We start from the raw sequence: 14,558 nt of genomic DNA on the forward strand, positions 1-14,558 counted from the left end.
CTGCGGTGCGGTACAGTGTGACGGTGGGGTTGCTGCGGTGCGGTACAGTGTGATAGTTGACACAGTCATGACACAGTCATGTGCAGATTCAGCCTTTATTGAGCTCAGCACAGCACAGGGTCTGCCGCACACAACAGAGAGCTGCCGGAGTTATCTAACCCCTTCGCACAGCACACATTAGTACAAGAGGGCTTGGTTCCTTCCAGACTCAGGCGGTCTGGGACAGCGACCTCGGGAGACTGTGCAGCGGGCCAGCGAAGACCGCCCTGCTGGCTCTGGGTGGGTGGCACAGCTAGGGAGGGCACGAGCTCCAGTGTCTTTCTGCTTTCATGTCTTCTGTGTCACCCTGACAAGCAAGGCGCCCAGGGGAAGGACTCAAACCTCCGGCTCAGAAAGAGCAACACCCCCTGTATGTAGCAGCGTCCACTGTATTCATTATATCATACGGAATATGAGTACGAGTAATCATGACTAAAGATTAAGGAGAATGAATAGATACACACTGTATAGTGTGAAAACAAATCAGGGCACATGAATATATGTGAATTAAAAGAAATATAGCTGATCTCAACTACGTGAAAGTTAATGGTTATCAAGCAAGATATGGTGCTTTTACCGGGTTTATATGCAGTATGTGGTGCATACATAAAAATGCTTATGACATCTTTCACTACATGATCTCACTAGATTTCACTACATTGCAAGGCAGGGCATAAAATAAATGTTGAACATTTATCCAGAAATGTAAAATTCATGATATGAAGTATAATGTTGGTGGTTGAGTCCTTTTTACTGCACTGGCCCGACAATGAATGAATGTTTTCCTAGGCTTCGATTGGGTTTTTGCGGGGTTAACTGGTGTCTCTAACCTGTGCCTCTGTGCGTCCTGCAGTGGACTAGTATCCCACGCAGGGTGTGTTCCTGCCTTGAGCCCCAGTCTAATGGGATGGGCTCCTGTTTGCTATGATCCTTACCAGGAAAACGTGGGATCCCGCTTAAGGATTCTTCATCATAGACCACACAAACCTTCAAAGGGATCCAGTCAATTAAACTTATGTTCTAGTGTTCTGCTATTTTGGATTTCTTCTGTAAAGCTTTGCTGGAGTATGTTTGCATTGCGGAGCGCAGTTAATTGAGAACAGTTGTGCCATGCAGTGGAATTCACCCCTTGCCTATCTGAAAAGAATTCTCAGCAGCGCATATCCTACAGCACCCACAACACTGACAGAAACAGCCAACTGAGAACCTTCAACCACCTGTAATAAAGAAGACAGAAAAGGATATTATTCGTGTCATATCATCAAACACAAGCTGAGTACTGAGGCGGCCTGTAATTTGCAAAGCCGGAAAGGAGGAGGGCACCAGATTTTCAGGAAGGCCTGAGAAGTCAGAGGGGCAGAAGACAAACATGCCGTAAAATGAGCCTTGAGCATAAAAAACACTTTTTACTGACGCATTATACTAGTCACCCTGGCAGTTAGTGTTTTTGTGACGGTGGCATTTGCTAATTTTTTGTGCGTTTCTCTTTTAAAAAATCTGCGCCTGCCAGTTGTGTTTGGGTCTGGTTCGGCCCACGGTCGCTGTGGTACCTAGTCCTACTCGTGCTGCTGTTTCCCCATCCACTCGTCCCCGGGATCAAGTCTGAGGGGCACCGTCATGTGGAACGAGTGAGTTCGACTGTCCCTCTTCCGCTGTTCCATTCTTACCCCAAGCTGTCCTCCAACGACAAGGACCTTGAGGGACTGGTCCCTGGTCCGAAAAAGACTGAGAAACACACCCGGTGCCGGGTGTTACCCCCACAGGCACAGGGTGGGGAGCGACACCTGCTCTCGCACTGCTGTTTAATCTGTCCCTTTAACAGAGCAGCTGTTAGCAGCCATATCACCCTGCAACTCACAACTGACAGCCCACTGAAGCTAAACAGGTGTGAGCCTGGTCAGTACCTGGATGGGAGACCTCCTGGGAAAAACTAAGGTTGCTGCTGGAAGAGGTGTTAGTGACACTCTGTGGTCATTAAAAATCCCAGGGTGTTTCTTGAAAAGAGTAGGGGTGTAACCCCGGCGTCCTGGCCAAATTTCCCATTGGCCCTTACTAATCATGGCCTCCTGATAATCCCCCTCTATGAATCGGCTTCATTACTCTGTTCTCCTCCCCACTGATAGCTGATGTGTGGTGAGCGTTCTGGTGCACTATGGCTGCCGTCGCATCATCCAGGTGGGGCTGCACATTGGTGGTGGTGGAGGGGATCCCCAATACCTGTAAAGCGCTGTGAGTGGAGTGTCCAGAAAAACGCTATATAAGCAATTATTATTAAATTATTATTATTAAAGAGGAGGAGGGCTGCAGCTCTATTCAAGCATCTCTCCTCCCAGGGCTTCAGAAGCAGGAGAATCAAACGTTTTCTTTTCTCACCTGGTGAGGACTCAAATTGTGCCCTAACTGTGCTTAGCAACTATAGCCTAAAAGGTTTGAGAAAAAAAAGACAATTCAGACTGTAGTTAACAAAAGACAGCCATTTGTCTACAAATAAGGAAAATAAAGGAGTTACTAGGAAACTGGTTAATAATAGACAAGAGGGGGTGTGACTTATTGAATAAAGAAGGGGTTAAATTATAACCAAGATGAGCTCCTGACACAAGTTTGCACTCAAGCAAATTAATAAAAAGTTAATTACACTTCATGGAATTACACGTTTTCCTAGTTTCTTTAGTGACGGCTAAGTAGCAAAAGTTTTAAAAGGACAGATATTTACACAGAGAACGTACACAACTCACAACATCAGGGACCAATTTGTACAGATATTTCCAGTACTGTGAGCAACAGGTTTTTTCCCTAGAGACACGGAAAAACATGACTTACGCTCTGACCAATACACAAATACTGTGTATTGGATCTAATAAGGATCTAATAAGGATCTTCTTTTAAATAGAGCTCCTACTCGGGAATAAACGTCTCACTAAAATGAAATCTAAATAAATGAGGATCTTTTTTCCCTATTCCAAATAATGCATCGGTAAACAAAAGAGATGTCTCAGTAGTCTCTTGGATAAGACAAATAGAAAATGTGTATTTCCAGAATTGTAAGGCAGTGGTCCCTTACTTGAAGCCTATAGTAGGTCTCTTTAGTTCTCAAATACCTGTCTCTGATTTGTCAAAAGGATGTGCTCTCTCGTAGTCTCTTCTCCTGTCTTGTTCTGTGTTGTGACTTCTTCCATGGGATCTTTTTGATCTTGTCCTCTCTATCTATCCTCTTGAAGGCTGCGTTACTGCTTTAACTGCAATTGGTTGAGTTTTAGCTAAAAACTAGGACAGATGTTTGGTCAGCTAGATCTTTGAGCAGTGTGGCAGTTGACCACTTGAGCAGCCTCAAGTGACAAAATGAGATAAGGGTCCAGTTTCTGCCTACATCCCAGCTCTGCCCATTGTTTTACCTTTAAAGGCTGGGGCACTGCGATGTGTAGAAACCCCCTTGTGTAATACCCCTTGACACACAACAATATCGAATGCATCATATCGCAAACGCCAGATAATAAAAACTCAGTTATGCATAGGGGGATAAATCAAATGGACTGATAAAAACCTATTTGGGCCGAGGAGCAAATTAACTGGCCTTGCATAAATGGAGTACAATCCGAATATCTAGAACAGTGAGGACACCAACGGAGCTGTGTTCATCGTGAGGTGAGGGGTAAAACCTGGATGAGCCCGAATGAAGGCCACTTCACAAGAGTGACTAGAGAACAGGGGAGGGAGAGAAGACACCTCCATCCATCCTTACAGGGGCTCGGAGGAGCCGGACACGATCCCCACGAGCTAGTTATGGACGCCAGTCCATCAGAGCTTTTGACAGCTCACCGGCACCGTCACGAGGGCTGTGGGTTTGGAAGGGACCGGCAGCTGCTCCTGTCCACCTGGGAGAATTTTCCACTGTCAGTACAGAGGAGAACACTGACCTGCGCGGAGAAACCGCGGCCGTATCTCAGCTCCGTGACGAAGTGCTCGCAGTTGCGGGAGGGGAAGGAGTACCCCACGACCGTACCGATCTTCGCCTCGGCCTCCTGCATGATAGCGTCGACCGGGAGGGGTGGGTGGATCTGATCCTTGTTCTGGACTCTGTAATCGAGCCCGGGCCCGGCTACGTCCTTCAGCAGCTCCTTCAGGACGTGGGCATGGGACGACGTCGCGGAGGAGAAATAGCCAGACAAGACCCTGCCGCCGCCCCCGCCTGGAGGACAGAGGAACACAAATGCACACGTGCAGCTTTCTGAGGACGCCCGCCGACCTGTGCCATAGGGCTTAACCAGCTCCAGAACGCTCAGGCCGGTCAGATTGGGCCGCGTCTGTCGCTGTGCTTGGAGATTTTGTCATCACGTCACTTTCAAGAACCACTTTTCCAATTCAGGGTCACAGTGACGTGGGAGCCTGACGTGGGAAGCACGGGGCACGGGACAGATCCTCACAGAAACACACACTCGCACCAGGGCCAATATTCCCAGAAGCCAATTAACCCACCAACCTACACATCTTCGGACTGTGGGGAGAAACCAGAGCACCCAGAGGAAACCCACATGAATACGGGAGAACATACAAACTCCACCCCCAAAGAATTGAACCCGGGACTCCTGCGCTGTGAGGCGGTAATGCTCCCCACTGGGCCTCCATGCTGTCCATAATAGTTTCTCTCTGTTTCAATAGTTCACTTTTGTGCCCATAACACACCATGACCTCTGCAATACTCGGTTCTACCGTCCTTCCTACTGGCAGAGGCTGTGGTTCAGTTCCGAAAGAACCTGAGCAGTGATTCACCTATGGGTGCCAAGTGAATCACGTAGCCATCGCCCATGTACAAGCCCCAGTGAGTGAATCTATCCCTGGGGAACTCCAGGAGGTCTCCTCGGTGCGGCTCGGGGAACTGGAAAACACACCGGAAGTGGGAGCCGTCAGTTCAAATCTTTCCTGCGATCATGGCGTTATCAAGAAGACCCTCCCCTTATTCCCCGGCAGTGCGTGGCTCAGGAGAGTAGTACAGGAGAGCCTTGATTTTGAAGGAATCTGAAGCCGGTTCCTTCAAGCTGTTCGACAAAAGCGATTCGGGGCTCAAGGGATCACTGCTGTCTGAGCGGACAGGACGAGTCGAACTGTGACCCTCCTTACATTTCTATCAGGTGATAACTGCAGTGATAGCTGATAACATACATCCTTTTCCTAACGCCTTTATCCAGTGCAGGGTCATGGTGGAGCTCGGTCGTATCCCTTCAGGATAGGGGACGGGCCCTAGCCCATCACAGTACACACACTAGGGCCCATTTCCCCTCAGCCAATTAACCTAAAAGCATGTCTTCAGACTGCGGGGAGGAAACTGGAGCACCCGCATGCAAGCCATACACAAACAGCACCCCAGCGTCCCAGCACTGTAAAGCAGCAATGCTGACTTCTCTACTTTTCTCTGTTGCTTTTTATGCGAAGCCTCCCTGAACCACAGAAACCCCAGCAGTCCTTGCAAGGTGGCAGTGTAAAGGTCCACATCGGGTGCTGGATATTTCAAGCTTGCTAACTGGCTCCTCCTTTGCGCGGGACAAATTACTCACGAGCCCACCGTTTACTGCGAGACCGAGGAAACGGGGGAGTCGTTCTGGCTTCTCTGACCTGGTCGGTGAAAGGCATGTTGTATCTCAGCGCGGCCACGAAGCGCTCGCAGGTTTTGGGCGTCACGGGGTAGGGCAGGACCTCATCTACCATCTTCTCTGCTTCTCTGATGATGTCACCGCCAGGCCGCGGGCGATACCTGCTGTCGTATTTGTTGTTGACGCGGACTCGTGAGAACCCAGGTATGAACTCCAGCCTCTCCTTCTTAACCATAGTTTTGACGTCGCCAGACGAGGCGAAGAAGCTTCCTGAGCCAGCCGTATTCTTGGCTGGGCAGACAGGAGGGAAGAGCAAGGATGGCAGACGGTTAATGTTAAGCTAGTCACAGACTGTGCTAATACACACCCCCTTAACGCAACTGGAGAGAACTTCTGCAGGGGTCCTCTTGATCTAGGGGGGCTTCTGCATATGACAGCGGGTGGGGAGGCACTTCAGAGGAGGAAGAAACAAGTTAGGTTCTCTGAGATCCTGTGGGATGAAAACTGCTACAGATGACAGCAACTATTACTGAGCTACTGTACTCATCATGCCAAGAGTACTGTGTATATACTGTACATGCTGTCCTGTACACTCCATACTGACAGTGCTGCTCATCCCATGGTTACTGTCACTGCACACCACATAGTGAGAGTACTGTACACCCCATACTGTAGTGACAGAGATTACTGACATGAGCTGCTATTACTATTTATCTAAAACAACCCTCAGATCAATGAACACAGTGTGCCTCTGTGCAGGCCAGTTATAGTCAGCAGACAGGAAGACTCCACATACTGGAATGAGCGAGATGGACCACATATCCTTTGCCGGTGTACAGCACCCAGTGGTGGGCAACATCCCGAAGAATCTCTATAATGTCTCCGTTCCGTAGTGTGGCATACTAAAAAGAACAAAAGAAAAAGAAAAATGAATCAGTGTCTTTTTGTCATCTTTGTGGACTGGATGTTACTGAAATACGATCTTTGAGCTAGTGGGAAACCGACATGCTGTTTTCCCAGTGTTACACTGGCTCTCCTGGTCATGGAATCTCACATCGTTGTCCTCTGGCCATCCTTTGACCTTGCTGTTCCTGGTCTTACCAGGAACTTACTTTCCAGCCACGCTTACTGATCACTGCTACACCCACTGATCACAGCCTCACCTACTGATCACTGCCACGCTTACTGATCACTGCCACACTTACTGATCACTGCTACATCTACTGATCACAGCCACGCTTACTGATCACTGCTACACCTACTGATCACAGCCACGCTTACTGATCACTGCTACACCTACTGATCACAGGCTCACTTACTGATCACTGCTACACCCACTGATCACAGCCTCACTTACTGATCACTGCTACACTTACTGATCACTGCTACACCTACTGATCACAGCCACGCTTACTGATCACTGCTACACCCACTGATCACAGCCTCACTTACTGATCACTGCTACACCCACTGATCACTGCTACACCTACTGATCACTGCTACACCCACTGATCACAGCCTCACTTACTGATCACTGCTACACCCACTGATCACAGCCACGCTTACTGATCACTGCTACACTTACTGATCACTGCCACACCCACTGATCACAGCCTCACTTACTGATCACTGCCACGCCTATTGATCACTGCCACGCTTACTGATCACTGCTACACTTACTGATCACTGCTACACCCACTGATCACAGCCTCACTTACTGATCACTGCTACACCCACTGATCACAGCCTCACTTACTGATCACAGCCTCACTTACTGATCACTGCCACGCTTACTGATCATTGCTACACCCACTGATCACAGCCTCACTTACTGATCACAGACTCACTTACTGATCACTGATACACCCACTGATCACAGCCTCACTTACTGATCACAGACTCACTTACTGATCACTGCTACACCTACTGATCACAGCCTCACTTACTGATCACTGCTACACCTACTGATCACAGCCTCACTTACTGATCACTGCTACACCTACTGATCACAGCCTCACTTACTGATCACTGCTACACCCACTGATCACAGCCTCACTTACTGATCACTGATACACCCACTGATCACAGCCTCACTTACTGATCACTGCTACACCCACTGATCACAGCCTCACTTACTGATCACTGCTACACCCACTGATCACAGCCTCACTTACTGATCACTGCTACACCTACTGATCACTGCCACGCTTACTGATCACTGCCACACTTACTGATCACTGCTATACTTACTGATCACTGTCATACTTACTGATCACTGCTACACCCACTGATCACAGCCTCACTTACTGATCATTGCTACACCCACTGATCACAGCCTCACTTACTGATCACAGCCTCACTTACTGATCACTGCCACGCTTACTGATCACTGCCACGCTTACTGATCACTGCTACACCTACTGATCACAGCCTCACTTACTGATCACTGCTACACCTACTGATCACAGCCTCACTTACTGATCACTGCTACACCTACTGATCACTGCCACGCTTACTGATCACTGCCACACTTACTGATCACTGCTATACTTACTGATCACTGTCATACTTATTGATCACTGCTACACTTACTGATCACAGCCTCACTTACTGATCACTGATACACTTACTTACCACTGCTACACTTACTGCTTACTGATATACTCACTGATCACTGCCAGACATATGTGCAAAATGTGGCTAGTTTTCAAAACTACACCTGGCTGTGCACAATGCGCACAGACCATATAAAATCCTCAAGATTTGTACTGGCCATTTTCAAGAAATCTACCACATTGTCTTGCATGCCTTAAAACAAGCACCAGGGCCTGACGGGTTAAGGAGGAAAGTGCCAAATGTCTGAATTGGGCAACTTCCAAAGGTATTTTACCCCACTTTCTCAGCTTGTGCTCAATGTCCATACTGTGCCAGACGTAGGGAAGGCATCTACTTTTGTACCTTTTCCCAAAAGGCAGGAGGCTTAATCATTTAAAGACTTTAGACCTTTAGCTCTCAGTAATGTTATCAGTAATGGACGTTTTGGATCCTTTACCATTTGCTGACAGAGCACACAGAGAGACAGAGGATGCAACACTTACTTTAGTTGAGTTCAGAGCCAAGCATCTCCAGCATCCAAATTCTTTGGTGCAGGCCCTTTTTTATTGATTTTAGCTCTGCTTTCAGTACTATGCAAGTTCATTTATTTTACAATGCCTCTTTGCCTTGCATGTGGATGGGAGTATTCTACACTGGATTGGAGACTTAGTAGCAGCAGTGAGTAGAGGAGTTTATTGTCATATGGAATTCTTCACCACGCTGATCTCCCGGGACATACACAGAACAACAGACAACACCACACATTGTAGACCACAGGGACAAGAAGTATGTTGTGGAAAAATAAATAAACATGTAGTAGTGAGACCCCAAAAAATGGTAGACTCTAAAAAATTCCGCAGTGCAGATGTGCATGAAGGCACTGCAGTTGGCGGACTGCAGTGGGACAGAAGCTGTTCTGGACTTCTTCACAGATAGACCTCAGGGAGTCCACATGAACAGTGTGTTCTCAGATGAATTGGTTTTTAAATGCAGGTGCTCCCCAAGGTTGTGTGCCGTCACCCCTCCTGTTCTCCATATATTGTTATATTGTAGCGCCCTCATCAGGCAGCCATGGGGCACAGAGCAGACAAGCAGTCCCTGGGAGAGCACGCTGGGATAGTGGGGAACTTGTCTGGGATAGTTAGGAACTATCAGGAACATTCCTAACACCTAGGACTTGGGGGGAAGGACAGGAGTTTGTGTACATGGGGTGGAAGACTATGTGTGTGGCTGTCCCATGTTTCCCCATCTGAGTCCGTGACCTCAGGTTCCCACCCTGACCTGCCTGGCCTTTGTCAGTCAGGACGCTCACCTTCACCAAAACCTACCCTTCTTCTTTTGGTGGTTGGGGGGAGTGATCTTTTATGGAAATCACGTGTTTCATTGAGGAGACTCTGGAGCACCTGTTCTGGAGCTGCCCCTTCGCCAAGGCAGTGTGGGGCAGGATGGACAAAACTCTTCAGCTCCTGGGACTGGTAACTCAGTTACCAGTGCATCCTGCTGGGGCTGGCACTGACCACACTGGACAAGGGGACACAGCTCCTGCTCCTGATAGAACACGGACTGTGGACGACGAGGTACACTCTCATCCGGCACGACACAGAGTGGGGAGCGAGGGAGCTGGAGGAGAGGATCCTGGCGGACCTCAGAGGGAGGATGTGATGAGTGATGTCATCAGGTGAGGCTTCTCCACAGTGAGGGAGCGCTGGAGGGGACTGTGGGACTGTACAGGGATTAAAGAGGAAATCCCTGTGCTCTGAGCTCCTGCTCCGCAGTTCCAGAGCCGGGACAGGGAGAAAGGCAAGGACGACAGCAGGAGGCAGGGCCTGGAGGGACTCTGTTTGTGCCAATCCAGCCCCAGCAACCACTTGCACAGATTTAAAAAGGACAATCAGCCTTTAAGAATAACATTTGTTATTTTAGTAGAGATTGCATGGTTTTGTTAGAGTGTGTAGTCACTGTAAGATGTCTGTTGTGAAGTTTATTTTGTTAGAAAAAAAATGTCTTTAGACTGTGGGAGTTAACCCATGTGAACAAGGGGAGAGCATACAAACTCCACACAGACAGCACCCCAGAAGTTAATCCAGGTCCCAGTGCTGTGAGGCAGCAATGCTGACCACTGTGCCACTCTGATAATGTATCAATTACTGCAATTATTACTTTTAACCTATGTGAAAATAACTGAGTAAAAGTGTGATACTGAGAACACAGTGTGCCCCTGACTTCTATGATAGCCTATAGGTCCTTGAAGGCCCTTAACAGTGTGTCTGCAGCGGGGCTGTCCAGTCCTGGTCCTGGAGGGGTCAGTCAGTGTGTCTGCAGCGGGGCTGTCCAGTCCTGGTCCTGGAGGGGTCAGTCAGTGTGTCTGTAGGGCTGTCCAGTCCTGGTCCTGGAGGGGTCAGTCAGTGTGTCTGCAGCAGGGCTGTCCAGTCCTGGTCCTGGAGGGGTCAGTCAGTGTGTCTGCAGCAGGGCTGTCCAGTCCTGGTCCTGGAGGGGTCAGTCAGTGTGTCTGTAGGGCTGTCCAGTCCTGGTCCTGGAGGGGTCAGTCAGTGTGTCTGCAGCAGGGCTGTCCAGTCCTGGTCCTGGAGGGGTCAGTCAGTGTGTCTGCAGCGGGGCTGTCCAGTCCTGGTCCTGGAGGGGTCAGTCAGTGTGTCTGAAGCAGGGCTGTCCAGTCCTGGTCCTGGAGGGGTCAGTCAGTGTGTCTGTAGGGCTGTCCAGTCCTGGTCCTGGAGGGGTCAGTCAGTGTGTCTGCAGCAGGGCTGTCCAGTCCTGGTCCTGGAGGGGTCAGTCAGTGTGTCTGAAGCAGGGCTGTCCAGTCCTGGTCCTGGAGGGGTCAGTCAGTGTGTCTGTAGGGCTGTCCAGTCCTGGTCCTGGAGGGGTCAGTCAGTGTGTCTGCAGCGGGGCTGTCCAGTCCTGGTCCTGGAGGGGTCAGTGAGTGTGTCTGCAGCAGGGCTGTCCAGTCCTGGTCCTGGAGGGGTCAGTCAGTGTGTCTGCAACAGGGCTGTCCAGTCCTGGTCCTGGAGGGGTCAGTGAGTGTGTCTGCAGCAGGGCTGTCCAGTCCTGGTCCTGGAGGGGTCAGTCAGTGTGTCTGCAGCAGGGCTGTCCAGTCCTGGTCCTGGAGGGGTCAGTCAGTGTGTCTGCAGCAGGGCTGTCCAGTCCTGGTCCTGGAGGGGTCAGTCAGTGTGTCTGCAGCGGGGCTGTCCAGTCCTGGTCCTGGAGGGGTCAATCAGTGTGTCTGCAGCAGGGCTGTCCAGTCCTGGTCCTGGAGGGGTCAGTCAGTATATTTGCAAGTTTTCCAGGTCTCAGCGGCAGCATATGGAGAAACATATGCGGACGAAATGTTGTATCTTCTTTCTTTCCTTTTCAGCATGGAATAAACCTATGACTTTCTAATATATATATTTGTCTCTGTGGTGCAGAAACCTTTAAATGTACGGTGTCTCGAACCGTGTGCCATTAACGGTGGAATAAATAACAAATCGTACTGTACTGTATGTGTCGCAGGATGTGGGCCACTGAGGCAGTAGCAGGCTGGGATTGATTGGGTTATGTTGATTTCCAAGGTGGCGTTTCCTCACTCAAGGGTGGCGACTGCAGTTGTTCTAATGAATACCGTCTAGCAGGAGCAGTCAGTAACAACGGTCAAACCCAAGTCGTTCAGGGACCAATTAGGTATCGATACTTGGAGGTGTGAGGAGTCGCCGAGCCAGTTTTATCCAGACCAAGGGAGGAGGAGGGAGAGCCGGAGAGTGAACAGGTGATAAGGGCCCATAACACCTCGCTCGGGACTCCCACACCCCTCAAACAACGCGAGCTTCCTCCTGGGAAATTACTGGGCGAACCCGATTCTGCCAGGGACTGTGGAAAATTCCCTGAGAAGGGATTGGCTAAGGAGAGGGGTAAAAACACCTGAGACAGAACAGAGGGAGCCCCCCGATTCCCTCTGGATCCTGGAGACGACACAGGCGGCACCAGGGAAGCTGCAGAGTGCGAGACCACGGAGAACCTGTGCCGAGACTTCTAATACCTAGAGGCGAGGAACAAGGAAACTGGCCCAGCTAGCCGATTCAAACTGATACCCCTCTCCTTCAAGTGGGCCATAAGAGACTACAGGTGCTAAGAAGAAACGTTCGAGTGGCCTCTCTTCAGTATTTTACAGGGAAGACTGCTGCCCCTCTGTATTCATTATTCATGATGTGTTATGTATTCATTATGTATGTATTCTGTATTCATTATTCACCCTGGGAAGGATCTTTTGCTGCTGCGAATACCGTTTTCGTTGTGTTTTGGGGTGATAGTGAATGTAAACGTGGTTGGAAAATAAAAAGGGCACTTATGCAATACAAACGCCTGTCGCTGGTCTGTGTGTGCATTGGTGATTCTGGGAGATAAAGAGGACCTGTGGTAATGTAGAGGGCCCATAGCACCCCGTTTGTATTGCTAGGTGGCGTAGTCGTACACGAGGCAGGAACATTCCTCGCCCATAGGGCTCCCCTTACTGTGACATATGTAACGGCATTTTATGCACCTTCGGGAAATAAATGAAGACAACCGTATTTAAAACAATAGAAAGAAACGACACTTACGTTGAAATCGCCCATCTCCCCGGTGTTGTCCTGATGTGTTCCCGAGAGTGTGACACGGCTCCGACTCACGAGTCACTCACTGACGGTTTTCACCACAACCGAGTTAAGTTTCGATTTCCTGGACACTTATATCGGTGTGCGTGGCAGACTTGTTTGGTTAGGTCAGGAACGAGACTGTTCCGTGTCCGTGCCAATTGAGCAACAGAAATGATAAAACAAAATATCATCAGCCTTAGCAAAGACGCAAATCTGGCTAAACCAAGGTGCTTTTCCGTTAGTTCTGGGTCTGGACATTAGATTTAATCTATTTTTTTTTGGGGAGGGGGAGAAAAATCTGGTTTAGTCAGAAATGGGACTCGGTCCTGTCGGGCACTGCACTGCCGTGTATCAGCGTGTCTAGGGATGATCCGCAAAGACGCCAAGCTGAACGAAGAAGAGTGATTTGCTATTGAGGGTCTCGACTTCGTCTGTCACTCCATTTTCGATGGTGTAAACATTTTATTTGTTAGTTGTTGTTGTTTTTTTTTGCCTGCACAAAGTAAAAAAAAAACCAACGGGTCTTGGCGGAGGGGGGATTTGTCTGACGCCCTAATAAAGACGAACAATTTGGCGCACAAAACAAGGAAGTGGTCCAAGAAACTGTTCTTCCACTTGATTGCCATTGCTGGGGTGAACAGTCTCTTGCTCCACTCGGACCTCTCGGGCTCTGACGCATAACGCCTTCAGAAAGGAGCACCAGCGTGGGGGTCGAGGCGGAGCGAGCACACGGGTCCGATGTGTTTGCCTTCTGCGATCACCGAGGGCCAGGTGCTGGACCCCTCCCAGAAAGCTTCGTGAAGTTGCCCCCCTACAGACAGCACAAACGATGAAGCCCACCTCATTCCCTAGTGCTACGTTTGTGCCGTTGAAAGTAGCGTTTGTGCTGCTCTCGTTCCCGAGATATAGCGCCTTGTGTTTCCGGTGATCACGTGACCACAGGCGGTGCCTTTGACCTCCAGTGACCCCGTCTGCCGAGTTCAAGCGCTGTGCCGCTGGTGCGAGAGGAACTGTTCTGCAGTTCTGTTCCTCTGTTTGCCCGGGTGTGGGATGGCGGTGGATTTTGCATTTAATAGCAGTATCTTCTGTGTGTTTGTGTGAACAGAAAAATTACATTTGTCTCCAATATCATACCCGAATCAGGAGAGTTGCGAGTGAAGCCTTAAAAAGCGAACAACTGCATGTTCTTACACAGAGGCTTTAAGGAGCACGTCGTAATAACTCGTAGCGGTGTCCTTTTTTAAATATCCGAAGAAGTAAAAGGTTTCGCATTGTCTCCCTTCTTAAATAAACACAGGAATCAAGGGACGTGTGAAGATTCGACCTGTCTGTCGAGCCACGTATTTTAAAAGACGTGTTTTTATTCAAAGCACATACGCCAACGTGAAAACGGGCACTATGTACAAAGTTTACACAGTTCATAACACATCAGAGAAACAAGAGTCTACTTAAATAATCTTGTCCCCGGCAGGTCCTCGAGGTGGAGAAGAGCAACAGGAAGGAAACTGATTAGTTCTGCGTGAGAAAAGCAGTCATCTGGGAGAGACCGAGTGGAAGGTGGAAACTTCGACCACTTCTTTGTGGGGAATTCCTCTGAAATAAGACCGATGCTATTGAACGGAATTGAGGAGTAGTATTTAATGAATGACACTGCTGATAGTTTTGTGCTTGCATGCAGTAGACAAGCTCTGCTTGCTGGGCTATATACTGTACCTGC

At 49.2% G+C, this 14,558-nt stretch overlaps 1 protein-coding gene across 2 annotated transcripts; it reads right to left on the reverse strand.

Moving 5' to 3' along the window:
* Positions 1–81: 81 nt before the first annotated feature.
* LOC107077267 (phospholipase A and acyltransferase 3-like) lies at positions 82–13,156 on the reverse strand. 2 transcript variants are annotated; one of them, XM_069188150.1, is made up of 6 exons: positions 12,806–13,149; positions 6,421–6,526; positions 5,647–5,915; positions 4,807–4,912; positions 3,954–4,225; positions 82–1,256 (listed from the first exon to the last, which is right to left on the reverse strand). In XM_069188150.1, the coding sequence occupies exons 1-6, from the start codon at positions 12,818–12,820 to the stop codon at positions 1,173–1,175; spliced, it is 852 nt and encodes a 283-aa protein (XP_069044251.1). In that variant the 5' UTR covers positions 12,821–13,149; the 3' UTR covers positions 82–1,172. The 2 variants fall into 2 exon arrangements, with proteins under 2 accessions (XP_069044251.1, XP_069044250.1); XM_069188149.1 differs by lacking the exon at positions 82–1,256 and having other exon boundaries at positions 2,915–4,225; positions 12,806–13,156.
* Between the last annotated feature and the right edge of the window lie 1,402 nt (positions 13,157–14,558).

This window comes from Lepisosteus oculatus, chromosome 4 (genome assembly GCF_040954835.1).
Source record: "Lepisosteus oculatus isolate fLepOcu1 chromosome 4, fLepOcu1.hap2, whole genome shotgun sequence".
NCBI lineage: Eukaryota > Metazoa > Chordata > Actinopteri > Semionotiformes > Lepisosteidae > Lepisosteus > Lepisosteus oculatus.

Excerpts from the sequence above, each read along its gene's own strand:
- LOC107077267 (XM_069188149.1), bottom strand. Across the intron at positions 4,913-5,646 it reads ACATGCCTTTCACCGACCAG|TTCCCCGAGCCGCACCGAGG; the intron begins GTCAGAGAAGCC and ends TGTGTTTTCCAG. Across the intron at positions 4,226-4,806 it reads GATTCACTTGGCACCCATAG|GCGGGGGCGGCGGCAGGGTC; the intron begins GTGAATCACTGC and ends TCTGTCCTCCAG.